The sequence below is a fragment of the Tricharina praecox genome (genome assembly GCF_024521635.1).
Source record: "Tricharina praecox strain CBS 144465 chromosome Unknown BZA05scaffold_39, whole genome shotgun sequence".
Lineage (NCBI taxonomy): Eukaryota > Fungi > Ascomycota > Pezizomycetes > Pezizales > Pyronemataceae > Tricharina > Tricharina praecox.
This window is the reverse complement of record NW_026250441.1, coordinates 88567-115689: the sequence shown is the minus strand read 5'-3', so window position 1 is coordinate 115689 and position 27123 is coordinate 88567. Positions and strand designations below refer to the sequence as shown.

Here is a 27123-nt window from a genome sequence, read left to right as displayed (position 1 = left end):
CCTCACACACAGGATGCGGGCGTTGAATGCAGAGTATGTAGCGGCCACCGGCGCACCGCAAACGCCCCATCTATGTAACAGTAAACATTACAACAGTGCCACGAAACATTTTCGATCGAAGGTGGATTGATTGCAAACCGATAGGAGGCGATGTATGTACTCATTTGCCCTGTGGTTGTTAATTGTTTTTTTTTAAAAAAAAAGTGGTGATCACCATGATCCACAAGCCCTACCGCGGCACCACTGTTTCATCCAATCTCAAAAATGATCTCGGGCTCCCTCAAGTGGAGGAGGGTGTTGAAGGGTTTTTCCGTGCCCTGCATGGCCTACTTCTGGCCGGGGGCAGGGTGCTTCAACGTCCTCACCAATCCTCCTGAAGGCCGCTTCCAGTGCCCACTGCTCAGGCAATGGTTGCGCACTGCGCATCGTAGGCTGTGCACGTGCCCCGTGTGGACCTTGATATGTTTCCGTGCCGAGATCCTCCCTTGTCCATCAAGAAATCTGGACCGTACGGGTTTTCAACCAGCCTATCGCATGGGCTTTGGCCGCGAGTTCGTCGTTCATCGTGACTGTGCCTTCGCCTCCCAAAATGGTGATGATGAGAGAGAGAGAGAGAGGAGGCCTCTCGGACAACCTCCCAAGTTCACTCCCTCCCCATGCTGCCCTAACTGGAAGCTACACTAAGTGCATCCGTTTCCTCTCGCCGACGTTGCACTCATCTGCGCATGGCTGTTGTTGAGCTGGGCTTCTGGGGGCCTCAGTCCGGACTCCAGCATGAGAGTGCCTTGGTTCGAGATTGGTGGTTCTCGTTTAATGTGTCCGAATCTTCAGGCACTTCGTAAACTCTTTGTTTGTTCATACCTGATTTAATTTGGGCTATGGCTTCACACCCCTCTTTTGTCAAGTGAGCTCTATCCCTCAACATAAAAACTACACGGCAAAAATCTTGATAGTTTACCTTTTTAGAACCTTGTAGAGGATAACGATCAAAAAAGGCTATCATAATATCAAGTATAGCTGATAGATTACTTACATGGATAGTGGAAGTAATCTACCCTCTCTTCTGTGTAGATTCCCACACCCTAGATACTCAATTATGTTTTCTGTCTCCCCCCTGGGGGATGGAGAGAAAAAAGGGAAAAACTTAATATCACGTGTGTGTTGTACTATTTCTATGTTTCTTCGTTTTCTTGGTCCAGAATGGAGGGCCAACGAGAAGTTTTGTGTGGTCATTTTGTTATTTTATACATATAGATATATAAAACAAAAATCCCGATAATGACTCGGACACCCGCTAAACGGACGGAATCAATTAAATTTATTCCGTGTCTTCCCCTTCCCCTTTGCTCCACCTTTCCCCAAAGGGGGTGGTGACATTACAGGGGAAGGTGAAGAGAAGGAGGGCCAAGACAGAATTAAAACTCCGGTAAGCATAGAATCATTTTTAGTTATAGCAATGAAAAGCAGGAGCAACCTTCACCATCTATGAACCCTACCAACTAATTCGGTGAAGTAGGGCGATACGGAATTTTCGTCGTATCATACGGAAGGGGGCTGCCCTAGTAAGGTAGACCTGTTAGCCGGGCCGGATACGTATCACAACCCGGCTACATAACTGGGGGACTCCTCACGCGAGGTATATAGTTGTTCCGTGAAATATTTTCTAGCGGTCGGCGCAGTCGCTACGAATCAGCCGCCCAACGCTAAACTTACAGGGATGGTGTGACTGTCACCTGTTGAAGAGTCGTCGCCCCGGCATATGTACACACCCTCGTCCGCCTAATACTATCGTCCGTCTAGCACGACTAGCATACCGACTAATGACCTTTAAATAACCCTACAAATTATAATGTTCAGATGTTTGCCGCAATTACTCGTCTCATAGTAAAATTATTCTAAAAGAAATTATTTACAACTCCCATGGCCTTTGCCTTTCGAAAATTTCCTTCGGTCGTAAATTAATTTACCAACAGTGCAACAGTTCCCTAAACTCCTTCATCCAAGTTCGAGACTCGCTGCTGGCGATGGCCTCCCATTTAGTTTTCCTCATACACAGCTGTTTCAGCCCATAAAATATAAGAGTAGGTATACCAACAGTTGCTAGACATCAGGTTAAAATTTTCGTTTCGGTTTTCAAGCGAAAATATAATATGAGAAGCGGAATAGGTAGTTCTTCTCGACTTCTGTGGCGATGGGCTGGCTTTTTCGCCGTGCAACTGGTTTCAAAATGGTAACTGTGGTAATTTTTGGTTTCGCCTTCGAGAATAACGGTAGGATGCAGTGCGATGAGTTGACCCGTCAATTCGACAGTAACCGGACACTGATCATTATCACGGACGCTGCTGATTCTGTGTTTATCGGATTATCATCGACTCATGGTTGGATACTGCTCCGTTCCGCTGTACACTCCTATTTTGAAACTCGTAGACACTGCACACCAACGGCCAAACTCCGTTGAACTGATCCACAGGTAAATCAACGGATTTATCTAACTGAAAGAGCTGCTTCTTTCAATACGACGCATGGTATGTGAGGGAAGTCATACCGGGGTTGAAATTATTTGGATATGGTGATAGTAGTAGGAATGGTTCGTGGTTACGTTACAGACACGAAAATCAGGGGTAAAAACTTTTCTTATCTCTCTCCGTCGTCGCGAATCGCGAGCCTCTTTGACGCCAATCGTGCAAGGTGCTTGTAGAAAGAATCATAACAAAAAATAGCCTCTCGCGTCATGATGTAAGCCCATATCTTCTCCTTCCCACCTTGACTTTTCAATTATCTGATTTCGTACACATCAACCACATTGCTTCTCAACAGCCAGTATTCCATCCTCCTTATTTTTTTATCCTCCAGCCCGACACCTGCCATGTCAAACTCGATTCCACTCGGATATTTTGCGGCCTCCGACGTATACGCTGAGGCTTGGCCCATGTGCATCACCGGAAGAGCCGACCCAGGCCAGTCCATTATTCCTGGCAAACGGCCCAGATGTTGGAAGTGTGAGAACGATCACAAGAAGGTAGGCAAGTATACGCATCTTCTAGCTCCACCGTGGCCACCCATCCCCCCCTCCACCCCCATACTACCACCAAAGCTGACCGTCCATCGCAATCAGTGCAAGTTCAACACGAACTCACGGAAGTGTGACCGTTGCACCGGTTTGAATATCGAGTGTTCGAACCAGCCACCCGATGGATGGACGCTTAACACAACGAAGAGATGTACGCAGTGTGCTCGCGGTCACCGCAGAGTATGTGTCTTCACACCGAGTCCAAAACCCGTCTGCCAAGTACATTATACTGACTCTTCGACGCAGTGCCGTTTCGCCGACGGAAACATGGGGCTTGGCGGTGAGTGCAAGCACTGTCGTATCCGCAGTCTTCCTTGCTCGGGACCCAGGCTCGAGGACGGTAGAAAGAAACGCAAGCTCAACCGAGCCGGCGGAGAGAACACCAAGCATCGAAACGGCCAGGAATTACATTGGATCACGGTATCTGAGGAGCGTGCGAGCATGATCGCCTCGACGATCCTACCGCCGGCAGTCGAGGCAGTGAGCGTCGGAAATGGTATTGCTGTCGGCGGTAGACAGTCCACCACGCCGGCACCCGGTCGCCCCGATTTCAACAATTATGGTACGGCGGTCTCGGACTTCTTTTCGGTAGTCGAAAACAGTCATGGAGACCCCCATCATCTGAGAGATTGTGTTGCGGCACTTGTATGGTACGGACTCGATACTGTTCTCCTGATTGAGTTGAAAGTTGACGAGTGGTATATTTAGTATCGGAGAACTACACTTCGCCGTAGCTAGTGCCACCAAAGTGATCAATGCTGGATCGGAGTCGCACATCTGGGCTCATTCTATGCCTAATGAGGACCAACTGTCGCAAATCTCCTACGCAATAGCGTTAGCTGAAAAATGCTCGAGAAATAAGCTACACATGGAAGCCAGATCGATTTACCAACAACTCCTCTCTAATATCGAGGCCTTTCGGAAGCTCCGACCATCTGCGATCGGTGAGTGCCACGACAGTTTGTGGATGTTGGAGACGATATTGTGGAAGCTCGCGGAGCTTTACGGCATTACCGGTAGTATCTGTGCCGCGGAAGCCACCTCGGAACGACTGATTCCAATGCTTGCTCCGACAAACCCCCGTAGAGTAGCGGCCGTGGAAAGGCTGGCTTATTATTACTCCTGTGCACGGGAGGCCGAAGAATCCGACGTGCCTGTCGCCTACCAACACGACAATCCACTACATCGTGCGGTTCACAGGAAGCAGCTGGATGTGGTGGAGTTCATTCTCCAGACCGACTTCCACTGGAAAGAATCCCGATCAGCCTGCATACGGCGGTCGCTGCATTCGCCCCAAGGATGCCTCTCGTCACCATGTCCAGACGATTACACGATCCTCGACAGGTTTGAGCGAGACATTCGACACCACGGCCTTTACACGAAGGACCTCCACGACTGGGCGCGATTCCTCGTCGAATCACGCGATCAGCTTTGGTGCAGATACGACTACCTGAAGACACCGTTAGATTTTACAGCGAAAAGACCCGGCGCCACATCTGTACGGAGCTCACTCGTTGGTACGAGCAACCACATCGTACAGAGAGACGATGGAGAAAATGAGCAATCGCTCATATCTACAGTGAGGCGAGAGGAGGAGGAGTGTGCCGAAGTTGAGGAACTGGGCTCAAGCCCGCTGTTGCTCACCACACCTTTTTTCATGGCATCCCTTTTTGAAGAGGTAGCAAGCGGAGGGGAGTAGGGAGAGGGAGCGGAAGATGTCTTTTCCTAGTGTTGTTTCCTTGGTGCGCTCTACTTTCGTTGCGGGGACAGGCCGAGGCGGTGGCAGGCAAAGCCACATCGGGCCACTCGATGAAAGTCGGGTCGGACAGTGGCGGGGAAACGGAGTGTGTACACATATTGGTATGATCTACTTAGGTTGCAAGCAAATACTGATCAAACAAACAAAATACATTAGCCACAGTTTCATTGCAGTCTCGAGCGGCGATCGCGTTTCGCTCATATGTGGCGACTTAGTTTGGGCCTAGGTATCCATGAGTTTTCAACGAGATACTGTATGGTGCGGTATGGTGGCCAGCAAATAGTAATGGTGCGATACGAAGCACGTCACAGATGCTTGCACTTCTTGCACATGAGCTGCAATCTTCCACGTGCTATCACTCGAGCGGCAGGTGCGGCACAGACGACTCTATAAATTCAGAATTTCATGCGAAGCCGAGAAATGAGTAATCCGGAATATTGGGCAGTGGGAACTATGGGATGCTGGTGTAATTGCTATTATGTACTAGATAACTAGATATTCGCCTATTGATCGCCATAGAACAAGCACGCAGCCATCATCGAGACACTTCACCAAGCGTCATGGCCAACCCACGTGCGCCAAATGCACACGCACCCTGCTTCACAATCTCACACTCTCCGGCGGCCCCAAGTAGCTGGGCCTCACTCCTCCCAAATCCATCACCACCTTCTGGAATACCACACTCGGCTCCAGCGCCCACAGCTTGAGCGTCTTCTTCCCCGGCGAGGTCATATTGTGCCTCGTGGTATGCTTCCAGACATTTCCATCGGCCACCATCTCCAGCCACCCATCCGGCATCGCGAGAGGTGTCTTCAGGTTCGGGATGTACTGCACCTCCTGTGGCGTCTCGTCGTCGAGGGCGATAGCGTATTTCAGCGGCCGGCCCGGTTGGTTGTTGAGCGCGCCGCCGAGATATACGGTTATGTTTGCGCCGTAGCTGGGCACGGTGAAGAGATGCAGATCATAGTCTAGCCGGGGCCCGGAGGCTGTGTCCTGCGTGTCGGCGGTCACGGGGAATATGGTCACCGCATCACCGGTGCGGCCGAGATTGGGGAGTGTGCTGTAGTGCACCTCGCCGTTGGAGGTATTTCGCGATGCATGGGACGCCTCGATGGAGACGTGCTTGTCGCTCTCGACGAACCCCGTGAAGCCCGTCGGCACGGCGGTCTTGTTGATCGGTAGGTTTACGGACGGCGCGCCGAAGTCGCCGTATGAGGCGGAAGACGTGATGTCGAGGAAGCCGATGTTGTAGCCTTCCGGAGCCGCGTCCCAATCCACCGATACGCGCACCGTGGTATCCGTGGCCGGGTCCTGGGGGTCGACAAACCCCGTTTTCGGCTGCACATGCACCCAAGAGTTGTGTGGCGTCACGTTGAAAAAGAAGGGCTCGGTACCGCGCGAGAAGATCTCGATTGTCCGGTAAGGTGTGGCGGCGAACGGATCCAGCGCTGGTAGAACCAGTGTATTGTTTCCGTAGGCGACGGTGTTATAGCGGTCGTCGCCGGGGACGGTTCCGTTCGAGCCCTCGATCGCAACGCCCATGTGTCCGGCCACCGACGCCACGCCAGCCTGAACCCACGCAAGCGGCGCCAGCGTGTTGCGCATTGGCTGCTGCCAGTAGTTGTAGCCCAGGTGCGGCTGGTCCATCATGTGGTTCCACTTTCCGCCCAACAAGCCGTTGTATTCGCGCGTCAGCACGGCGTCTTCGTCGAACTGCTTCATCACGTGCTGGGCGAGCGCATTGGCGCTGGTGCGCCGCTGGGACGCGTATAGGTTGTTGCGGCCGGTGGTGACGTGGATATCGTAGACCGTGTAGGCGGCCTTAGTGGGATGAAGTACCAGTTCGAAGAAGGTGGGGCGGTATGCGGCCGGGAGTGCTGAGTGCACCGCTTTTGCCCGCGCAGACAGGTTTCTCCATTGCGACAGCACCAGCTCGGCTTCGTGGTAATGGATGGGGCTGTACGTCGTAGAATCTACCAGCTCGTACTTGCGCCGTGCAGCGTAGGTGCCGTAGAGCGACATTATCGAGGCGATCTCGGCCGCGTGCGTGGTGCCGAACTCGCGTGCCGCCCATAGTGCCGTGTACGCATCCACCTCCTCGACTCCACCCCAGCGGTCGAAGTCGTAGGCGAGATTGAGAAAGTAGTCGATGGGAACTTCAAGTGGCTTGAGATCGCCGACATTTACCTACATCAACCGCTTGCTTTAGCTCTATGGACAAGGGGGGCACGGTAAAAAAGCGATCTCACCACCCAGATTTCGCGCGCACCCCTTTCATACGTCAAGTGTAGTTCATCTACAAAGCGGAAAGTATATTAGAAGGATTTTACAGTTGGAACGGGAAGTTTGTTCATGGATACTCACGGGCCGTCTTCGTCAATGAAACCGTGTTGATCCACTTGTAGTTCCGGGGGTCTCCGACATCTGGAGCTGTTTGTTAGATGCAGAAAGGCGGTGGCGGACATGGAAGGAACTGACAATCGAAATGGTAGTAGATCCCCGCCTGGTTATGAGTTTCGTTGGCCGACGGCAGTCTCCTCACGTTACCCCAGTTGTCATCTGTCCAAAGAAGGGTCACATTGTCTGGGACCCTCATGCCCGCCTCGTAGTATGCTTGAATCTGATCGCACCCATCAATGCCGGAATTTTCTACGAGATGGTGGTGGAGGAGGCTCACGTCTTTGTAGAGACACCAGACTTGCGGCACGGTAGCCACATCGTCTACTCCCAGTACATTCGCCAATATCTCCCGTTGGTCCTTGACAACCTTACTCAGTAGCTCCGTCACCACACCTTCCCCGAGATTATTGTCTCCATTCCCGCGCATTCCAATGGTCCATATGTTCTCATAATCCTTGGCGCGCTCGACGCCTTTCTGCCAGTACTTATAGATTTCCCCGGAATTGCTGGTGTAGTCCCAAGTGCCGTTGCCGAGCGTATTCCACTCCTTAGTCGACATCTGCAGCGGCTCGGTGTGCGACGTACTCATGACGATCCCGTACATATCCGCTGTCTTCTGGTTTAACGCGTCGTCGACGGCAAACATCGAGTCCCACATGGTGGGCCAGAGCAGATTCGCGCGCAGCCGTAGCAGCAGCTCGAACACCCTGCTGTAAAACTCATGGTTGTAGCCGGGGCCGTACTCGCCGCGCGGAAAGTTGTCGTTAACCCACCCGGTCAACGCCGGCTGCTCGTCGTTCAGGAAGATGCCGCGGTATTTGACCGACGGCTCGCCACGCTGCAATGTCGTTTTCAATGCGTACAGGGCCTTGTGTTGCTGCGGCGGCACGTCGGCCCAGTAGTACCATCTGCACGATCTGGTAAGCATCGGTCAGCATCCGACCGCAAATCTAGGGACTCACGGCGAAACTCCGATCTGCTCCGACACTTCGTAGACGCCGAAGATGGTACCGCGCTTGTCACTACCGGCAATCACTAGCGCGCGCGAGACTCCCGGAATTGGGTTGTCTACCAGCGTAGTCCGAAAGCTCTCCCATTTCCCGACGATCCCCGAGATATTCAGCTTCTTGTTCGCCACGAGCGAGTCGATGAGTGCGGACTCGCCAATGGTCCCGACGATGATCGCGGAAGTGCCGGCGGCGGCAGCGGCGGCTTTTCCGGTGGAGTTGGTGAGTGTTAATGTCATGTTGTGGCCCGTCACGCGGCCGAAGTCAGCCGCGAGGTCGTGGGCCGCTCGGATAACGGCAGGATAGTCTGTGAGGTTTTAGATGCGCGGGTTCCCTCAGGAGACGGGCACGGGAATAACCCACCGGTGCTGGAGACATGGATGCGGGCGACTGGGCGACTGTTCTCGACGAGCGTGAGCACTCCAGCTTGTTTGTTGGCTGATATTATCGACTTCTGGCCGAGGGCGGAGGAGAGGGTGACGAATAGTCCGGCTGCAGCGAGCAGCGGCTGGAGGTGAGGGAGCTTCATTTGGAGTGAATATCACTGAAGCCAACTCTGGAGGGATTGAGTAGCAGCAGCGGTGGACATATTTATCAGGTCAATGCGCCCTGGGAACACTGTCGGCGTAATCTGGGGAAATTATCCCGGCAATGCGGGAGCGCACCAGCGGGACTTCACAGTGATCGAGGTGGGGAACGTTGGAAGTGTCAGGGCAGACCGGGTTAGTGTACGGCAAAAAGGTGATCAACAGGGATATTAACCGGGGTAATAAAAACGGCTTGCAGGGAACCCGGGAAACCCTCCCGAAGATCCCGCACTATATATGGCGTTTTCCGTACGGAATCTAAGCAAGTCGGTATGTACCTAAGAAAGTCTGTGAAGCTAATGAAGCTGTCATATGCTATGAGAGACCACGAAGCGAAGAGCTGCACTGGCATGCGAGCGATACGACGCGAGCTCATTCTATGCCTGCCTGCCATACCAGTCATTTCCGGAGAAAGCTTCAAGATCCTCTCGGCTAGACGCAGTTCACAGCACATCCAACCGTGCCCCATAAGGCGAGATTTATGGCCCGGTTACCTGCTTGATAATCTCGGATCAATTCAAATAGGCTAAAGCTTGCCGATAACCCGAGGGCATGGAACCTCGGGGGAGGCGAGAGAAATCGAATTCTCCCGGCGGATGATCAGCCGTTGTGTGCGCCGAGTAATATGGACCGTCTAATCGTAGTATGTGTATACAGACGGCGCGGCGCCATTGCGAAATAAGCATAAGTAATGAGTCGATCGTTACGTTCCTGGGATCTGGTGTGTATGATTCTACTAGTGCGTGGCGCCAAAATAACACATCATCGTGGCTGCCACCAGCATTCCGTGCGGGGAACCATGTTTGTGGGGGGCGGACGTGTAATACGGCAGGAGAGGCGACCTCGAACAAGGCTACTACCTAGTTATCATCAGTACTATCTCACTTGTGCCGAATAATTGTGGGACACCCGCAACAGGTTCGGCCATTAGGACCCTTCGGGTATGATAAAATAGCAAGACGTGAAGATGTCGAAGGTAGAACGGCGATGAAGCAGGCAGCGGAAAAACATTAACACGTCGGGTTGATCATGTGCATCATCTGAGATCACTCGCCGAACGCCGAAACGTGCGGCAAAACTCTGTAGACTCCAAAGTAGAGGTCAGGGGACGCTGATAGGACGCGCGGAAGAACGACTTAACTCCGCACGAATGGATTGTCCGGTGAACTGAGATATCTACTAACTAGAGAGCGGTAGTGTAGAATATATTAGATAACTGGTATTGGTTTTAAACCCCTCGACTACACCGCCGCCACCAGCAGGCTGTCCGAACTGCAGATTCGCAGAAAATACTAGTAACAGTGATATGGCATACTACCACCACCGGTACCGCACTCCCCACACAGCAGAGGTTCTTAGGAGTAATGTGTTTACTACTGTTACCCGGTGCAGCGGCCGTACGGTATCTAAATCACAAAGCCATCAGCCTTCAGGTTGGTGACATCGAACCCTTTTTCATCCTTCGATGCCGTCTCTTCTGTCGATGATCTGGTTTAATGTCCTCGGGTATCAATAGACCGAGTGGGGACGGACGGATGTCGTGGGACGGACGGATAGGATGGGACGGAAGGATGTCGTGGGACAGACTGATAAGATGGGACAGACGGATATCGTGGGACTTGGTTTTTTGCTACTATGTATCTCCTTAAATACTCTCTCTGTTGTGCGCTCTCTTTTGTTCGGTATCTAGCAATCACATCTCCATCTTTATCTCACTCGTTCGTCTGCTCAGATCCGCTAGACAAAATCTTCCGGGCACGATAACAGACACGTCTTGTCCGCTTGTCTAGCTAATATAAATCTGTAAGTGTAGCCGGTGGAGCCGTAGAACGATGATAGTGGGAGGAGCAATGAGAGTTGAGATTGTTGAAGACCGAGGCTGGGTAGTAGTGGAATCGTTTAGATGTTGAGGATGTATGACACGCGAGCCAATAGGAAGGGTTGGTAAGGGGCGATTGGCAGTAGGGCACACATCAGTTGGGATTTCCAAGCCACCTAGTGGGGGTGGTGATGATATTTAATTTTGGCAGCAAGAGTGAAACACTAGATGTCACTCGGTACGTGACATGTGACACTGCTTTCCCTATTGGTATTTTGTGCAATCATCATTGCTTTCGGCCGCAGTAGAGCACGGCAGATTACATATATATCCTTTTTCACCCGCTGGCTGCGAGATCGATACTGATTCAAGGCTATTGCTCTTCGTCCTGCCCGCCCCGCGAGTCAACCCTCCTTATTCAACCATCTACCTAACCCGGCAGAAATAAAGACACAAAGAAAGCCAGAAAGAATGAAAGAAGGAAAGAGAGAATGAGTGAATCAATGAATAGAGGTAAATGTTAGTCCAGTTCTCGTCAGGGCTGCCAACCGTCCGTCCCGTCCGTCTTTAAGGTTGCCCGGCCCGGGACGGAATTAGTCGGGCAGAGGAGACCAAGGACTACAGTCTTCCGGGCTGGAGAAATGAGGACGAATACCCTACAGGGCCCGAAATTGACTGCAATACTAGGACAATGCAAGCGGCGTGGCGCCACACAGTGGTGCAGGTGTGCGGATGTGTGGCTATGCGGCTCCATTTCGCAGTGTCCCTCACGGTATAGAACTTTCACACCACCCCGTTCCTACTTCTACCAGTGTCTATCTCCTGAGCTCGATTGTTTGACGATGCTGAAAATTCTGCTCAAGGCTGAAAATTCTGTTGGTAGCTACCGCGCTATGTACTAGAGTCCTCCGCGAACTGGTAGTCAGCATAGCACGCTAGTGCTATCAGGTACCTATAGGTACCTGCCGGGTATCCGGGCATTTCATCTTCCGGACGGAATGGATCAGTCGTCTGGAAAGCCTGCCCGGTTTCTTGGTTTGTTGGTCGCTTCTTTGCGCGCTTCGGCGCTTCCAAATATCATTGTGCGTTTTTACAGTATGAATCTTTCTTGCTTTTGCAAACACTGTGAGTTCCCTGGTTCTTTACCATCATGACACCTATGTACGGCTCAGGCTTCCAGCAGAGATTATATTGAGTAAGCCCGTCGACATGTGTTCGAAAATACATGCTAATGGTCCTTCGGTTCAGGCCTGAGAATAGTCTAGTCGGACGGAAGACTATTGAGGCCGGCGACGCGGTCCCGTCAGGCCCCAGGGGCCAGGATTTGCCGGACTAGAGCAGTCCAGTCATAGGGACAAAAATCCCGGCGCCTGACGGGAGCCGTAGGTCCTCGAAATGTTGAGGTCATTCTCTAACTCCCCTCTCTCCATGTCAATTCTCCGTCTCTCGACCCGCTTGCCGGCCGGGAGAGGCATTGGCACAAGAGCCCTCGCAGAGCCACTCTGTTCTACATAACGAAGGCGGACTCAGATTTGATTCTAGATGACAACATCGGCAGACTACGGATGGTTCACGAGAAGTTTCACTTGGAAAAAAAACTTTTATTCTTGCTCCTGTTCCTCCCCCTTCCCCTCTCCCTTCCCCTTCAATCTCGCCACCGCAGGCCAGTCCAAGAACCGGTGGGAGGCCGGGACCACGATCTTGACCGAAATCGTGTCCTCAGGCACCTCCGCACTCGAGGCGACATGCATGATTCTCCTCCCGCCAGCGGGAGTGAGAACCATCCAGTACTTGATGGCCTTGGGCTGTTTCTTGGAGCGGCCCTTGGCGGCGGTAACCTCACCGCAGCCGCCGCAGCCACCACCACCACCACCACATTAATTTCTCGAGCCTCTGCGTTTCCTCCTATTAGCGTGCCGTTTTCCAGTTTTTGGTATCCGGGGCTTATGGAACTTACTTCCTGGGAACACGCCGAGCATATTTTCTGCTCGCCGGAAAAACACGGCGGCGTGGCCGTTGTTCGTGGTGGTCGCGGTTGTCGTGGTGGTCGTGGTGGTCGGGGTCGTAAGCTTCGGATTGGAGCCTGGAGGACCATCAGGCGGAGGCTTTAAATAGATTTGCACTGGATAGAATTATGTACCCAAAGACAAAAGCCATGCCGGCTAGAAATATCCTTATAATCACCACAGTCCTACTCAGTAGGGGGATAGATGTTGATGCACGATCTGAAGGTGAGGTGCGCACGCGAAGGTTTGAGTGGGCGATACGACCAGAAGATGGTAAGAAGAAGAAGAAGAAGTAGTGGTTATTGTTCTAGCTGAAGTTCTAGTTGTACTTATAGTCGTCCTAGACGAACTAAAACCTTCCCCGTGAACCGTGCACGAACCGTCATTCGATCAAACACGCTGCTCCGACAACAAAGGCCCTACGGGCCGCAACGCTCCCCCGCAGAGCGCGTTCCAAAACACAGAAAACAGAATCCAACGCATCAAACTGAAAACAGAAATAGAGACCCCATGAAAGAAACACAACCCGACTTCCCATAATCATCCCTTCATACCCAAGATCTGAACAAACGCTTCAATAGAGAACAGCGCCGACCCGACAGTGAACGAGTACGCAGCGCTGACCCGACAAGTGGGTGCCGGATCGGCCACCAAGGTGGCAAAGCAGCCGCTCTCAGGGGCCGCGAGCCCTGGGGACGTGGGCATCCCGGGAATGGTTTCGGGAGGATTAATCCATCTGGCCCAGACAATGAAACAGCCCCAAATAGTTACCTGAAAAAGTCAGCATGCTATTTTCCAGTTTTCATAATGGAACTTACTTCCTAGGAACACGCCGAGCAGATATTCTGCTCTGCCTCTGCGGCAACAAACCGCAGCAAAATGAACTTCGAAAACAGTGCCATCGTCGGATATCCACCTCCCACCACACCCTTCAGGTACGGGCGGTCAAAGCTCAGCATGTTGGTTAGAGGTGCTGTGGAGGCTTGGCCCCTTGTGGGGGTGGCTCGCGAGCCATCCATCTCCTCATCTCTTCATCCGCAATAAGTGGAAAAGCCGACCCGCCGCCAAATTGAGTGTGTGATTGCAGACCAGAACTAAATCCGGAAATGACCGAACGAAACCCGCTTTGACAACCACAGTATGAATCCCCAGATCGGCTGGGGTCTTGGAAATGGCGCCGGGTCGGTCTTGGTGCTTGACGCGAGGATGCCCCGGGGGGCAACGACAGTCGAGCGGATAGCCGGCGTTGCCCTCGCGGGCAACGAAAGTCCATCGGAAATCCGTTGCCTTCGGGTCCACACCGAGCAGACCTGACACCACATGGCCCAAGCCAAACGCCGGGTCATGCGGTGCTCCCAAAAACCACCGGCTGGTGGGTTGGGGATTCCATACCGAACGTGTCGGTTGATAACCTTCCGGGCGGCGGCCCGGAAGTGGATGTTACAATCCTCGAGAGTGGCGTGGGCATCGTGTGCCGGTTTGTATCGATCCTTTAGGTAGTGGTAGGTGAGGATGTTATGGAGTTGTGTTGGGAAGGAGTGTGAGAAAGGAGTGTAAGGAATAGCTGGCTATTCAAAAATATAATGTTTTTCAGAAAGTCGGACTTCGAGTGAACCGGCCGTAGTGAGCCGCTGTTTTAGTCCAGAAGTATCCCTGAAGCCACTGGTACTGCTAGTACTGCGAATAGTGGAACATACACCGGAGGTATCCGGGCTTCAAACCGCGAAGCCAGAAGCAGGTCGATTATTCGGCCGCGCGCAGTGCTCCGACACCCATCCACGCCATCGCCCGACGGTCGCCACGTGCATCCTTTCTACACCGATTTCGTACCGCTTCTGATCGATACTCGGGTACTCCTGATGCGAGTGGTTCCGAGGTGGACGACGTATGTACGCATGGTATATCACTCGCTCTGCTTCACGTGACGCACTGGAGATAGGCGTGGCAGAAGTTTGCGTTGGGGAGAGAGAGTGAAATCTTTAATTGATTTCGCTGTTCCGTATCTAGATTATGGAGCTAGGAGAGCCATCACACTTCTTTCCTGCTCACTCCGGTGGGCCGGAGATGAGACCCTCCTGCCGGCCGATACGATGTGGCGCCGCTGCCTACGGTCTACCAGACAAAACACACAGGTAGGAAGTCACAAGAACAGATGATCACATATAGTCGCTCCTCACCTCCCCACACAGCAGCACAGGCCGCAGACATACTATCCTGCTGGGCACTCTGGTTCTGCTTCCGATGCTTGCTTTCCCCTTCCTCCTCCTCGAAGTCAGTCGGAGCCTTCCTCCTCACATCCGTCGTTCCAAAAAAAAGATACGGTAGAGTGGGTAACCGGGATAGCCCGACTACTAGCTGGATCGAGGGACAACGAGGGTTGTCGGCTGCGGTGGAGAGCCATAAGATGGCTCCTCGAAGTTGAACAATAACCTCTTCATCTAGCTCCTCTCACCAACACATAATTTTGTTCGCCTTTGCCCCCGCTTGATGTACAAGGTATGCGTAAGTACCTATGTATTCCATTCAACTCCAAGTCCCCAAGTCCAAATCCAAATCCAAAAACCGAACACAACGCAAAAAAGGACAAAGCAATCCGTACGCCCTTTCCCGCTCCCCCGCCCCACCCCCCACTATGATATTACTATATTCTACCAAAAGACAAGACCTCACATACACCATGCACGCAACCCCACCTCGCATCAAACCCCCCTTGCAACCCCGCGCCAAAATCAAGAAGTCAAAACACAACCCCCACCACATCCCCCCTCCACCGACTCTTAAACAGCGGCCTATCGACCCTCGCCACAAGCAGAACCTGCCTTCCTCCCTCGCTTATGCCAAACGACACATCCCCCGCCCCCGCCCCCCCCCTCTCGAGCACCAACACCGGCAGCGCCACCGCGTGTCCCACCTGTGCCCCGGCGCCCGACAACTTGGCCACCCACACCGCGCCCCTCTCGGTCATCAGCGCTATTGCATTCTCTTGCCGCGCAACAGCACAGGCCCTCATCGCCGCCTGCGGCTGCATAATATCCAGCAGAGCCGGCCTCCTTGCTCCCGCTCCCGCCGAGCTGCGTGCTGCCAGAACAGCGGGCTGCGAGGACGCGCCGGTGGTGGCAATGATGTACCGTGTGCTCGGGAACAGCGCGGCGGAGGTGATCCCCGCTATGCCGTGGCCCAGGCCGTCGTTGATGGGGATTACGGTGCGGTGGCTGGGCGTGGCGGAGGCGTAGTGCAGCGGCCAGGTTAGAAGGTCGCCGCGCAGGGTGGACGTGCACAGCAGGTGGGTGGAACAGGTGGAGAAGCTGAGGGAGCCTGCAGCGCCGTGAGGTTGGGGCACTGAGGTGCCGAAGGAGAGTGTGCGCAGGTGGTGGAGGGGCAGGTGGCCAGGTGAGGGGATGGCTTCGTACAGGTGGATGCGCGTGCGCTTGTCGTGCAGGATGAGGCCGAGCGCAATGGTGGGAGGTGTTGTGGAGGTGAGCGCTACGGAGGTTAGTCGGAGCACGGGCTCCGGCTGGTAGTCGAAGTCGATCGTGCCTGAGGGCTGCGATGGAGTGGAGTGGTCGTAGATTTGCAGCTGGAGAATGTCAGCGAGTGAGATAGTGTGGAGGGGGGTGTTACACGCACCTGGTTGCGCGAGATGGCCACGACGAATTGGTCGTTGACAGCGGTGGCTACGAAGTCGGACTTCTTGGGCAGCTTTTGTTCGAGTTTCTGCGTCAATGACAGGGACAGTGTGGGATTCTCCTCGAGTGTTATCCCGTAGACGTCAAGATGATCTCGCGACAGAAATGCAACGCTGTGCCCGGTATTGGAGATTTGCGTACACACGGGTATCCCCTTCAGTTTGATCTCTGCCGGTTCGGTCCTGGTCATTCTTTCGAGCGGAAACGGTGGTGGGCTCTGCTGCCACACATACTCGTCGCTCTCGGCATACGAAGTAGCCGGACTCAGCGGCGGAAGTAGATTCGGGGACTGGAACGCGGGGAGCGTAAAATCCAATCGATAATCCTGCCGCAACACACCCGCACCTCCAGTAGCCATGCCCGGTCCCGTGCCCGCGCTCTGCATCGAATCGTGCGAGTACTCCCTGATCATATCGTGACTTTTCGTCGGCGGCGTCATCGGCGTGCGTGCCACCTGCTGCTCGTAATCATCCTTCGCACGCTTGATCTGCTCGAGATCAAGCTTCGCGAGGGAATTATCGATGAGCCTCTTCCGCTCCAGGATGCACTCGACATGGGTCGCCCACTCCTCGTGTCTTCGCTCACGCTCCATGCGGGAGTCGCCCTCGACCTCGGTCATGCGCTGATGCTGCAACAGCGTCCCGGCGGTATTTGCCGACGGCACCGGCGCCAGTATCGCGAACAGGATCTCGTAGGCCTTGAACTTGATCTCGCCGAACTTTGACTTCTGGCACGCCCAGACCAGGACATCCGTCAGCTGCGCGATCTGCTTTTCGCGGCTCGACCCGCCGCCAGCCATGTACCGCTCCACTAGCCGTCCGAGAAGGTACAGCAGTCCGTAGGTCATGTGCACGGAGGAGTCGGTGGCCTCCGTGCTAGGGAACAGCGCGGAGATCTTCCGCTTGGTGCTGCCTTGCGCGTTCAGATTGTTGATCCCGTCGCGAAGCTTGTTGCGCAGCAGCCCGATCATGTCGCTGCACGCGAGGCGGAACGCCGGGCTCGACCCCGCGTTGTGATATAATGACCACGAGATTATCACCATTGTCTGTATTGTCGTTAGCGATCGGTTCATACTAGAAACCGGAACCATGAGTGCTCACCACATGATGAAATCGATCAAACTCCCTGTGCCAGCTAGTGCCCCTATGGCTCAGCGGCTCCACGGCCAATCGCAGCAGTTTTATCGCCTCGGGCCCATTGTACTGATACGCCATTCCCGCCGCAAAAAAGATATTCATGATGCTGCTCGCCCACTTGGTGGCGACATTATCATCTCCGGGCAGATCGGCGAGCAAATTCTGTGCGTACCTCGCCATGAACTCGCAGTCGCCCTTATCCGCGGCGCCTCCCAAGCTCTTACTCAGGTCCTCCTGGAGGACACGCAGGTTCTCCCACAGTAGCTTTTCCGTGGCGGCGGTGAGGACCGGATTCCGCGCTGGCGCCTGTGCCTTCAGCAGCTGCAGCAGACTCAGCATCGATCCGAGCGCGCGCAGCTGGATCTCGCGCTCCATGAAGCAGTCGGGGGGAATCTGGTGTTTGACCTGCGGCGCGGAGAGGGCGAGCGCGCACCGCAGCGCCACTGACGCGATCAGTAGGCTGCTGTGCGCTTTGCCCTGGTCGCGGAGCGCCTGCGGTAGTCCGGACAGAACGTACACGATCTGTAGATCCCCGATCTGCATCAGCTGCCACGCTCGCCGGTACGTGTAGTCCCCGCCCTCGATCTTTTTGGTCATGCGCCCGACCACCGCGTTGATGTCTGGGTGTAGCCATAAAGCCGGCCACAGCTCGTCGACCGACGAGGAGTACGTGTTGGCTTGTCGCAGCGAGGACCGCCAGAGCTCCGCTTGGTCGGTGGTGAGCGGGAGGGTGGGGATGCATGGCTGCGCGGTCGCGGAGGTGCCTGCGCGGGGGAGACAGGTATTAGCTATAGGTGATCGCGGCTGACGGAGATCTGCAGGTACGGAGATATGGCTGCAGTTGGTTGTTGCGGGGGAGGGTACGTACCGCTCAGGTTGCTGGTGTTGCTGTCGACTCTGCGCCGCTTCTTCGTCAGGGCGCTCCCCGCCGGATCGCTGTCATATGCGGACTGCATATGGATACCGGTCGACGGGAGACTTTGCGATCCGTCAGTAACGCGACGGGCGGATTATTTATTCAGTTATATAACGCTGTTCTGGGATGGCCCGGCGGTTTCGACGATAGTTATGGTACGGTACGGGCGGAGATATTGTCGACGGGCAGGCACGGCGAGGCAGCGGCTCAGTAGTGTAATTTAGTTAGACCGGTACCGACCGCACGGACGGACGACGTCAGGACGGGATGGGATGGGATGGGCAGAACGATGGTGCGTGTAGGGTGTGTAGGGGAAGCGGGCCTCCAGGCTCCTAAGAGGAGGAGACGCGGGGTGTATTAAGCAAGGCAGACACCGAGTGTTTGTAGAGCCACCTGTTCCGGCCGTCGATGCAGCAGTGGCCGTTGCGGGCGGGAGAAGGGCCGTCCGTTGCCAGGGCCGTGGTAGATAGGCAGATGGCCGTGGCGCAGCACTCGCAGCCGAGTACAGGTGGAGTGCTATACTTTGCCTACGGATGGGCCAGACATCGTTTGCAGACTGCCGGCTGATTCGCTGCCTGATGGCAGGGGTGTCAGATCGGGAGTGGACTCGGTCATGAAACTGGAATACATAGACCCCAGGATACGGTAGAGCTTCGAAGTCCGTGGTACAGTTGGTGTTTTGGCCCACCACTCGCAGCCGGCACACGTGCGGTCCTATGTTTGTGAGTAGGATCGAAGCTCTGAAGAATAATGACGAGTCCCCGAGACAGAGAGGAGACGATTGGCAGGGGCGGCCCCTTTGCACCACCCGCGCTATCCGCAATGAAGCTAGCGCAATACCACCATCGCCAGCCTCCTTCCGCCGGTGCCACGCACAGGCTGGTTCCGAGTTGCGCGGCGCCAGCTCTCGGCTGCGGCGCATGAACAGTGGTCCGTGTGCCCGCTCGTCTCGTCTCGTCAAGCAGGGCTCGGGAGTCGGGAGTCGGGATTCCCCTTGATAACTAGTGAACGTCTGCGCGGCCGAGAGAGATTGCACGGCACCTGGATTAAGCGCACCATTCCAACGAACTTGCCAGTCTCTAGAAGCAGGTGAAGCCCGCTGCAACAGGCGGGAATGCTGACATCCAGATTCAGGAACAGCATCAAAGGGTGGTGCGGTACAGCAGGCAGAATAGAGATGGAGGGTGGATGCAATTGGTTCTATTGAGTAGTAGTCCCAATAGACACCGAGGATACGAATGCGAATCCGCTAGTGCGCCCCATCAATGATCAGTGCGCCTTTCCCGGTCACGTGCCGGGGCCCTCCTCACCCATGGACTCAGTCCCTGCAGTGCGTCGATCAGAGTGACGCCGATATGGCAGCCCACACTGCGAATGAGTACGACGGCTGGAGCGCAAGACTCGTTCCTCGATCCGTGTGTTCTATCAATAACCAGTACGCCCACCGCCATCAACAAAAATCAATAATATGCACACTCACAGTCTCCTTGAAAATAACACCTTCGCCCACTGCCCACAGCCCAGTGCCGAGTCGCCGGTATCTTCACCGCCTTCAGCCGCCCCACGTAGGAAGCTGTCGCCGCTGCGGGAACTAACGTGCTGCCTGCGCATGCCGGAGCGCGCATGTCAAAGACGCGCACGACTGGGGTAGCCAGCAGCGGGGGCTGGGGGGCTGTGTCACTGTCGAGTCGTTACCTTAGTAGGTACGCATGGGTTCAGGTCACGCAGTGCTGCCATCCTACCACTGGCCATGTTCTGCGACACCCCATCCACACCATCCATCCATACATATCTACCGCCCGTTCTCGCTCCTGTCGCTGTCCCTCCCATTTGCCCCAGAAAACCCCACAACTTCGCACCCACCTCCCCCACAGCTGCGAACACACCTCACCCCGATGAGCCATGAGCCATGAACCCATGAGCAACCCTAACACTCACACCCACACTCACCCTCCCACTCCCATGAACCCGCACATCCCCACGCACCCGCCCTGGACGTCCGCGCTCGTCCCGGAGCTGTCGCCGCACGCGGACCGGCGCGGCTCGGCCTACAGCGAGGGCGAAGGCAAGAGCGACGACGTCGAGATGGAGCCGCGCCCGCGCCCGCGCCCGCGCGTGCCGCCCGGCGCACGGAAGGGCCTCGGGACGCATTACGATTTGCGGCCGCTGCTTGTTAGGAGACATATTCTGGTATGTATTGTACTCTGTGCTAGGCGGGTTCGCTCCGTGTCCGTGTGCCCGGCGATTGGATACTGAATATTCCGGTGCAGATGATATCGCTCTCCGGCACGATCGGCATGGGCATTCTGATCGGCAGCGGACAGATCCTGCGGCTGTGCGGGTCCGCGGGCGCGCTGCTGTCATACCTGTTCACCGGGTTTATCCTGCACTGCGTCGTCTCGTCGCTCGGCGAGATGGTCTCGCTCATTCCCGAGTCTGGCGCGCTGATGAATTTTCCCACACGGTTCGTGGACGGCGCGCTCGGATGGACTGTCGGGATTGCGTACTGGTTCTGCTATTCGATGGGAGTGACGACGCTGGTCACGAGTACCGCTATTCTAGCGACCGGGTTTAATCCAGATGTGAGCCAGGGCTGGATTATTACTGGAGTTCTGGCGGTTGTTATTATTATTAATGTTTTTGGCATCCGTGTGTTCGGTGAGGTCGAGTATGTCATCGGGTTTTTGAAGGTGGTGCTACTGGTTGGGTTGATCATCTTGATGTTGTTTATCAATCGCGGCGCTGGGCCGAAGGGGAAGGTTCATGGCGTCGATTGTGAGTTCCGACTCCTGGTACATGTCAACGGGAGGCGCTAATGATTATCAGATTGGAAGGCTAAGTACCGCTTTTCGCCGAACTTTGGCGGTAAAGAAAACCTCGATGGTGACCTTGGCCGGTTCCTGTCTATCTGGAAGGGTATGACTCTGGCCGCCTTCGGATACATCGGTATCGAGATTGTCGCAGTCACCGCCAGCGAGGTATGTACCCAAGCCATTACGCTCTCTTCACCGTGGACGAAAGCAACTGACACCTTGTCTCCAGGCAAAATACCCGCGCGACGACCTCCCCCGCGCCACCAAACGCATCTTCTGGCTGACCTTCAGCCTGTACCTCGCCGCGATCTTCTCCGTCTCCCTCGCGGTGCCGTACACGGACGGCGGTCTCTCCAACCTCTTCGACCCACGCAACGCGACCGGCGACCTCTCGCCCTTCGTAATCGCAATCAAGAACGCGGGGATCACCTTCCTCCCCGGCTTCGTGAGCGCAGCCCTCATCTTCGCGAATATGAGCACAGCGAACACGTCCCTCTTCGTCGCGAGCCGGACGCTCTACGGCATGGCCGTCAAGCTCGACCACGACACGCACCCGGTGCTCTCCGTGTTCCGCCATACAACCAAAAATGGCGTCCCGCTCGCCGCCATCTTCGCGAGCTGCATCTTCGCGCCCCTCGCCTACCTCCAGTGCGGCGGTGGCAACGCGCAGGAGCTCCTCGGCGTCTTCTCCCAGATCGAAACTGTCGCCTGCCTCATCGTCTGGCTGTGCCAGTGTCTAGCGTTTATCCGGTTCTATCACGGATTGCAGACTGGGACCGCGCCGTACGATCGCGCGAGCGGCGATTATCCATACGCCTCCCCTGGCCAGCCCGCCGCCGCGTATATCGGCGCTGTGGGGTGCGCGCTGCTAATCCTGTTTAATGGCTTTGATGTGTTCATTTTCAGGCCGTTCAAGCAGGCGGATTTTTTGGCGGCGTATCTCGCGGTGTTTGTCTTTGTGCTCATCTATGCGGTTACGAAGCTGCTGGTCGTGAGGACGCCGATGGTGGGTGCCGCGGAGATGAGCTATAGTATTCATCGCGAGGCGTTTGATAGGACTAGGGTTAGGAGGAGGAGGGGCTGGGCGTGGGAGTTTGCGAGTTGGGTTTTTGGGTAGGCAGTAGGGGTTATCGGGGGACGGGGTGTTTTGGGGGTTTGGGTTTTGGGTTCAATTGGTTTTGTGGCGGGAATTTTTGGGGATTTGGGCCGCAAACCATGATACGATCATACGAATGAAGAGAATCTCATAGTGCGAATGGAGATAATCCATCATCGTGATCGGAACGCGCCGCAGACCCGAACAGTGGGCTGCCCGGGCGCCCATGGCCGAACCAACTCCGGCAACACCGGCCAGTCAGTCAATCAGTCACAGCCATCGCCGGAAGACAACGATGATGCTCAATATCGAACACATGTAGACAGTGCCGATATCACGATATCAGGATAGTAAGATACCAAGCTGCAGGTACCTACCCAGCAGCACTCCCAACTGCCGAGTCCCGATTCCCGAGTCCGGAGTCCCGATCTCCAACTCCCGAGTCCGGAGTCCCGAGTCCCGGCTCCGAGTTCGGAGTCCCGACATCATTACCGGTACCTACGTACCTACTTATCTACTTATCTATCGATAGTAGCAAGTACCCGTAGGCTGACCGCCGGTGAGTAGTTAGTTAGCAGCACGGCGTCTGCAGGCACAAGGTGCAAATCCTTTATTCCCGACCGGGGTGAGCGGCCGCGGGGGTATATAGTGGCGGGAGTAGCGGCGGGAGTAGCGGCACGTTGCAGCGGAGCTGCGGTGGCGGAGCCATCTCGCATCTCGGTACTTAACCGGGCCCCAGTCATCGCGTGCAGGTAGTTATGTAAACATATCATGCGAGCAGGACTGCGCTGTTGGAACTTGGAGCTTGGGCGGGCGCGCTGAGGGTTGGAGGATTGGGTTGTAGTTCTACATCCGATAAGTACTCACATAACCCCTGACGCAAAACGGACTTGGTTTCGGTCTCTCACGGGTCATGGGAGATGGTATACCGGCTTGGTGAACTGTGATGCCGTTGCCGTTGCCGTTACCGTTGTTGTATCCTGCGATTGTGTACGCCTCCATCCCCCGAACGCACTTTCGACACATCCGTCCACACGCCACCATGGGAAATCAGTCGTCCAGTGTACACCTAGTAGTAACGATCGCGAGATTTCTAGCAAGCCGATTGAACGTTCCTCGACTGCGGCGTGGATCATCGCTTCGGTATGTATGTGACCTTTTCATGCTCACGCGCGGAATGCCATGTCGCTCATGAGTGATGCGCAGCACTCCGCCGAAGAAGTCGTGAAGCGGCGGGAATCGAAAGAACCTTAGGGACGACGGAGGAATCTGCATATAATGTATGTAGACAGTCGCAAGGAGAGCACTGTGTGTAGCAGCAATCACAGCACACGGCTCGGGTCTGATGTAGTGTTCTCCATCGTCCGGACAGGACGGATAGCTAAAACGATTTTCCCGGACGGTCTGAGCCTGGGACGGACGGGTCGGTCCTCGTTCGACGACAGTGGACGACCGTCCATACCATGTGATAACATCCGGATCACTCGTCCCAATAAGGGCGTTCACTAGCCGTTTGCAGATATGCGAGCGAGATATCACGATATATTTTGTGTGGGGATCAACTACCTTTGGCCAGTACCGCGCACAGAGATGGGCAGTCCTCCTCTAGCTGTTACTACGAAAAGTAGCAGTATTCTGACTCGGACGCCTAAGCTGCGGCGCCCGGCCCCTGTCACAGCGCTAGAGGCATCATATCTCCCTTGGCCGCCAAGGCCACGCCCGAAATCAGGTGTTTACCCACGGCTTGCCGGATGGCCGTCCGTCTCGTCCGTCCGCCGAAGAAGCCTTGGCCGCCACGTCCTAGGTTTAGACGGACGGACCGGACGATAGAGAAGAGGCAAGCTACAAAACAGTTATCTTTCCACCTGTACTTCTATCTTCCTACCAATCCGCGTATCTATTTCAGGACATTTCACATAGAATGCCGAGGTTCTGGTCCGACGGGATAACATCTCTACATAGCGTACAAGCCCTATCAGCTCGGGGCTCGATAGTCCTGCGCGAGAGGTGCGAGCCGCTTCCTATCGACCTTTTCCGGGTGCCCTGCACAAGATGGCACTCGCCGGAACCATCACGTCGGGACCTCCGAGAGTCGGGAGTCATCCGGACGTCTCGGCTTCAGGCCTCCACACGCAGGTCTACGTCTTTCGCCGACATCCATCTTTCATGACAGCATATAATAGATTCGCTTGATGCTCTTACTCTGGGAGAAGTAGAGGATCCGATACAAAATAGGTATCGGCGATATGAGTAATCTTAACAGAGGTATGACAGAATGGTGCACCGAGACCCAGAGGCGGCGGTGCATTTTGACGCGGATACCTGCGCTCGCCGCTTCAAATAGCCACTTAGTATTGCTGTCGACAGTCATGCACGGAGCTCGGTGTAATCATTCGGGATCCAGTAGTCACATGCGAAACGAACGGTCGCGATGGGTAAAATCTCACATGACCGTCTTCAAGTGCCCAATTACAGGAATACGAGTACGCCCACCGCCGCGACACCGCGATGCTCACCACTAGTCCACCATGTTCGCCCCGCCCCAAGATAACAAGCAGTCTCCACCATCAATTTCGATGTTCTCTAACATCGTTTTCCCTCCGTCGTCCCTCAAACTTGCTTTCGCTCCTCCTATTCCACCTCTGCCTCCTTCTCCATTCCTACTTCCGTCTCCAATGTCGAGGATCATGAAACATGATCAAACATCATCAAGGCAAAACTGGTAAAAGGTCAACGATGACAAATAAACGACTAGCAACCAGAAAAAGACCCCACTTACCTCCTAGAGGCCAAGAAGAGCCTACAGTCGGTAACAGCTCCGAGAAAGAAAAGGGCCCTGAGCGAAAAGACTTACTTCCTGCGGAAATCAATCAGCCGTACGTTAGCACCACAGTACGACGCGCGGATGGGAACATATTACTTACCAGCTACCGTGTGTTAGCAACAGACCGATCAATTGTGGCGCAGACGGAATGAACCGAAAGAATGATACATACAAACTGAGACATCAGATACCTTTTATTAGCACCGACAAAGCAAAGAGGATCATAGAACAAGTCACGTACTTTCTAAGACGTAAAAGGCCAGGGGGAAAGGCAGATAGTATCAGTCAATGATCATCACGGCGAGGAGGTTCAATTACCGCCTGCGAAGAAAGTCAAGCCAATGTGAGCCAACCGCCGGGCACAGTGAACAGCATTCAAAGGAAGTGAGCTTACAATCTGCGCGAAACCGGAGCCCATATTTCAGTACTTTCCTACCGGCGTCACACATGCATGGTGCTTCAGTTCACTTACCTTCCGCGACGCAAAGAGAGGCGATGGTCAGATGAATGTCACGGGAGGTTCGGGTGATCAGGTTTTCTTACCTCCTGTATATTGGAAGGCCGGCCAAAAGTCAGCCATGTGGAAAGGCACGCCCAGTGATTTGGTTCACTTACCCACTGCAGAGCAAAGCGATCCGAAAGTCAGCCATGTGGAAAGGCACACCCAAGTGATGTGGTTCACTTACTTCCTGCAAAGCAAAGCGATCCGAAAGTCAGCCATGTGGAAAGGCACACCCAAGTGATGTGGTTCACTTACGCGCTGCAAAGCAAAGCGATCCGAAAGTCAGCCATGTGTAAAGGCACACCCAAGTGATGTGGTTCACTTACTTCCTGCAAAGCAAAGCGATCCGAAAGTCAGCCATGTGGAAAGGCACACCCAAGTGATTTGGTTCACTTACAATCTGCAAAGCAAAGCGATCCGAAAGTCAGCCATGTGGAAAGGCACACCCAAGTGATGTGGTTCACTTACGCGCTGCAAAGCAAAGCGATCCGAAAGTCAGCCATGTGTAAAGGCACACCCAAGTGATGTGGTTCACTTACTTCCTGCAAAGCAAAGCGATCCGAAAGTCAGCCATGTGGAAAGGCACAGCCAAGTGATTTGGTTCACGTACCGACTGCAGAGCAAAGCGATCCGAAAGTCAGCCATGTGTAAAGGCACACCCAAGTGATGTGGTTCACTTACTTCCTGCAAAGCAAAGCGATCCGAAAGTCAGCCATGTGGAAAGGCACACCCAAGTGATGTGGTTCACTTACTTCCTGCAAAGCAAAGCGATCCGAAAGTCAGCCATGTGGAAAGGCACACCCAAGTGATGTGGTTCACTTACTTCCTGCAAAGCAAAGCGATCCGAAAGTCAGCCATGTGGAAAGGCACACCCAAGTGATGTGGTTCACTTACTTCCTGCAAAGCAAAGCGATCCGAAAGTCAGCCATGTGGAAAGGCACACCCAAGTGATGTGGTTCACTTACTTCCTGCAAAGCAAAGCGATCCGAAAGTCAGCCATGTGGAAAGGCACACCCAAGTGATTTGGTTCACTTACAATCTGCAAAGCAAAGCGATCCGAAAGTCAGCCATGTGGAAAGGCACACCCAAGTGATTTGGTTCACGTACCGACTGCAGAGCAAAGCGATCCGAAAGTCAGCCATGTGGAAAGGCACACCCAAGTGATGTGGTTCACTTACTTCCTGCAAAGCAAAGCGATCCGAAAGTCAGCCATGTGGAAAGGCACACCCAAGTGATGTGGTTCACTTACTTCCTGCAAAGCAAAGCGATCCGAAAGTCAGCCATGTGGAAAGGCACACCCAAGTGATGTGGTTCACTTACTTCCTGCAAAGCAAAGCGATCCGAAAGTCAGCCATGTGGAAAGGCACACCCAAGTGATTTGGTTCACTTACAATCTGCAAAGCAAAGCGATCCGAAAGTCAGCCATGTGGAAAGGCACACCCAAGTGATTTGGTTCACGTACCGACTGCAGAGCAAAGCGATCCGAAAGTCAGCCATGTGGA

General features: G+C 54.5%; 7 protein-coding genes across 7 annotated transcripts; 3 read left to right on the top strand and 4 right to left on the bottom strand.

Annotated features, from left to right (window-relative positions):
- Window positions 1-832: 832 nt before the first annotated feature.
- BZA05DRAFT_319554 (uncharacterized protein) lies at window positions 833-1051 on the bottom strand (the record flags this gene model as incomplete). The annotated part of the gene is made up of 1 exon (XM_051480423.1): window positions 833-1051. A coding segment is annotated over one exon (219 nt), but the record flags the coding sequence as incomplete, so codon positions are not given.
- A 1042-nt stretch (window positions 1052-2093) lies between these two features.
- Window positions 2094-2548, top strand: BZA05DRAFT_194131 (uncharacterized protein). Its single transcript, XM_051479438.1, has one exon. The coding sequence runs from the start codon at window positions 2192-2194 to the stop codon at window positions 2456-2458; it is 267 nt and encodes an 88-aa protein (XP_051335140.1). The 5' UTR covers window positions 2094-2191; the 3' UTR covers window positions 2459-2548.
- Window positions 2549-2866: 318 nt separating this feature from the next.
- BZA05DRAFT_477514 (uncharacterized protein) lies at window positions 2867-4776 on the top strand (the record flags this gene model as incomplete). The annotated part of the gene is made up of 3 exons (XM_051488311.1): window positions 2867-3019; window positions 3317-3720; window positions 3779-4776. 3 exons carry the CDS (start codon window positions 2867-2869, stop codon window positions 4767-4769), a joined length of 1548 nt encoding a protein of 515 aa, XP_051335139.1. The 3' UTR covers window positions 4770-4776.
- Window positions 4777-5301: 525 nt separating this feature from the next.
- On the bottom strand, window positions 5302-8923 carry BZA05DRAFT_412175 (uncharacterized protein). Its single transcript, XM_051485069.1, has 7 exons — window positions 8600-8923; window positions 8192-8543; window positions 7507-8137; window positions 7308-7449; window positions 7194-7253; window positions 7079-7125; window positions 5302-7016 (listed from the first exon to the last, which is right to left on the bottom strand). Exons 1-7 carry the CDS (start codon window positions 8763-8765, stop codon window positions 5430-5432), a joined length of 2985 nt encoding a protein of 994 aa, XP_051335138.1. The 5' UTR covers window positions 8766-8923; the 3' UTR covers window positions 5302-5429.
- Window positions 8924-12243: 3320 nt separating this feature from the next.
- On the bottom strand, window positions 12244-13607 carry BZA05DRAFT_422515 (uncharacterized protein; the record flags this gene model as incomplete). Its single annotated transcript, XM_051485794.1, has 6 exons — window positions 12244-12447; window positions 12486-12535; window positions 12600-12725; window positions 13203-13419; window positions 13467-13469; window positions 13572-13607. 6 exons carry the CDS (start codon window positions 13605-13607, stop codon window positions 12244-12246), a joined length of 636 nt encoding a protein of 211 aa, XP_051335137.1.
- Window positions 13608-15056: 1449 nt separating this feature from the next.
- BZA05DRAFT_194108 (uncharacterized protein) lies at window positions 15057-18610 on the bottom strand. Its single transcript, XM_051479437.1, has 4 exons — window positions 18339-18610; window positions 17435-18234; window positions 16276-17379; window positions 15057-16225 (listed from the first exon to the last, which is right to left on the bottom strand). Exons 1-4 carry the CDS (start codon window positions 18424-18426, stop codon window positions 15386-15388), a joined length of 2832 nt encoding a protein of 943 aa, XP_051335136.1. The 5' UTR covers window positions 18427-18610; the 3' UTR covers window positions 15057-15385.
- A 1738-nt stretch (window positions 18611-20348) lies between these two features.
- Window positions 20349-22779, top strand: BZA05DRAFT_477511 (amino acid permease/ SLC12A domain-containing protein; the record flags this gene model as incomplete). The annotated part of the gene is made up of 4 exons (XM_051488310.1): window positions 20349-20576; window positions 20657-21161; window positions 21213-21364; window positions 21429-22779. The coding sequence occupies 4 exons, from the start codon at window positions 20349-20351 to the stop codon at window positions 22314-22316; spliced, it is 1773 nt and encodes a 590-aa protein (XP_051335135.1). The 3' UTR covers window positions 22317-22779.
- Window positions 22780-27123: the final 4344 nt, after the last annotated feature.

Excerpts from the sequence above, each read along its gene's own strand:
- BZA05DRAFT_194131 (XM_051479438.1), top strand. The coding sequence starts at position 2,192 with ATGGGCTGGCTTTTTCGCCGTGCAACTGGTTTCAAAATGGTAACTGTG.
- BZA05DRAFT_412175 (XM_051485069.1), bottom strand. The coding sequence starts at position 8,765 with ATGAAGCTCCCTCACCTCCAGCCGCTGCTCGCTGCAGCCGGACTATTC. Across the intron at positions 8,138-8,191 it reads GAGCAGATCGGAGTTTCGCC|ATGGTACTACTGGGCCGACG; the intron begins GTGAGTCCCTAG and ends CAGATCGTGCAG. Across the intron at positions 7,450-7,506 it reads TCTGGTGTCTCTACAAAGAC|ATTCAAGCATACTACGAGGC; the intron begins GTGAGCCTCCTC and ends GGGTGCGATCAG.
- BZA05DRAFT_194108 (XM_051479437.1), bottom strand. The coding sequence starts at position 18,426 with ATGCAGTCCGCATATGACAGCGATCCGGCGGGGAGCGCCCTGACGAAG. Across the intron at positions 18,235-18,338 it reads CAACACCAGCAACCTGAGCG|GCACCTCCGCGACCGCGCAG; the intron begins GTACGTACCCTC and ends TCCCCCGCGCAG. Across the intron at positions 17,380-17,434 it reads TTGATCGATTTCATCATGTG|ACAATGGTGATAATCTCGTG; the intron begins GTGAGCACTCAT and ends ACGACAATACAG.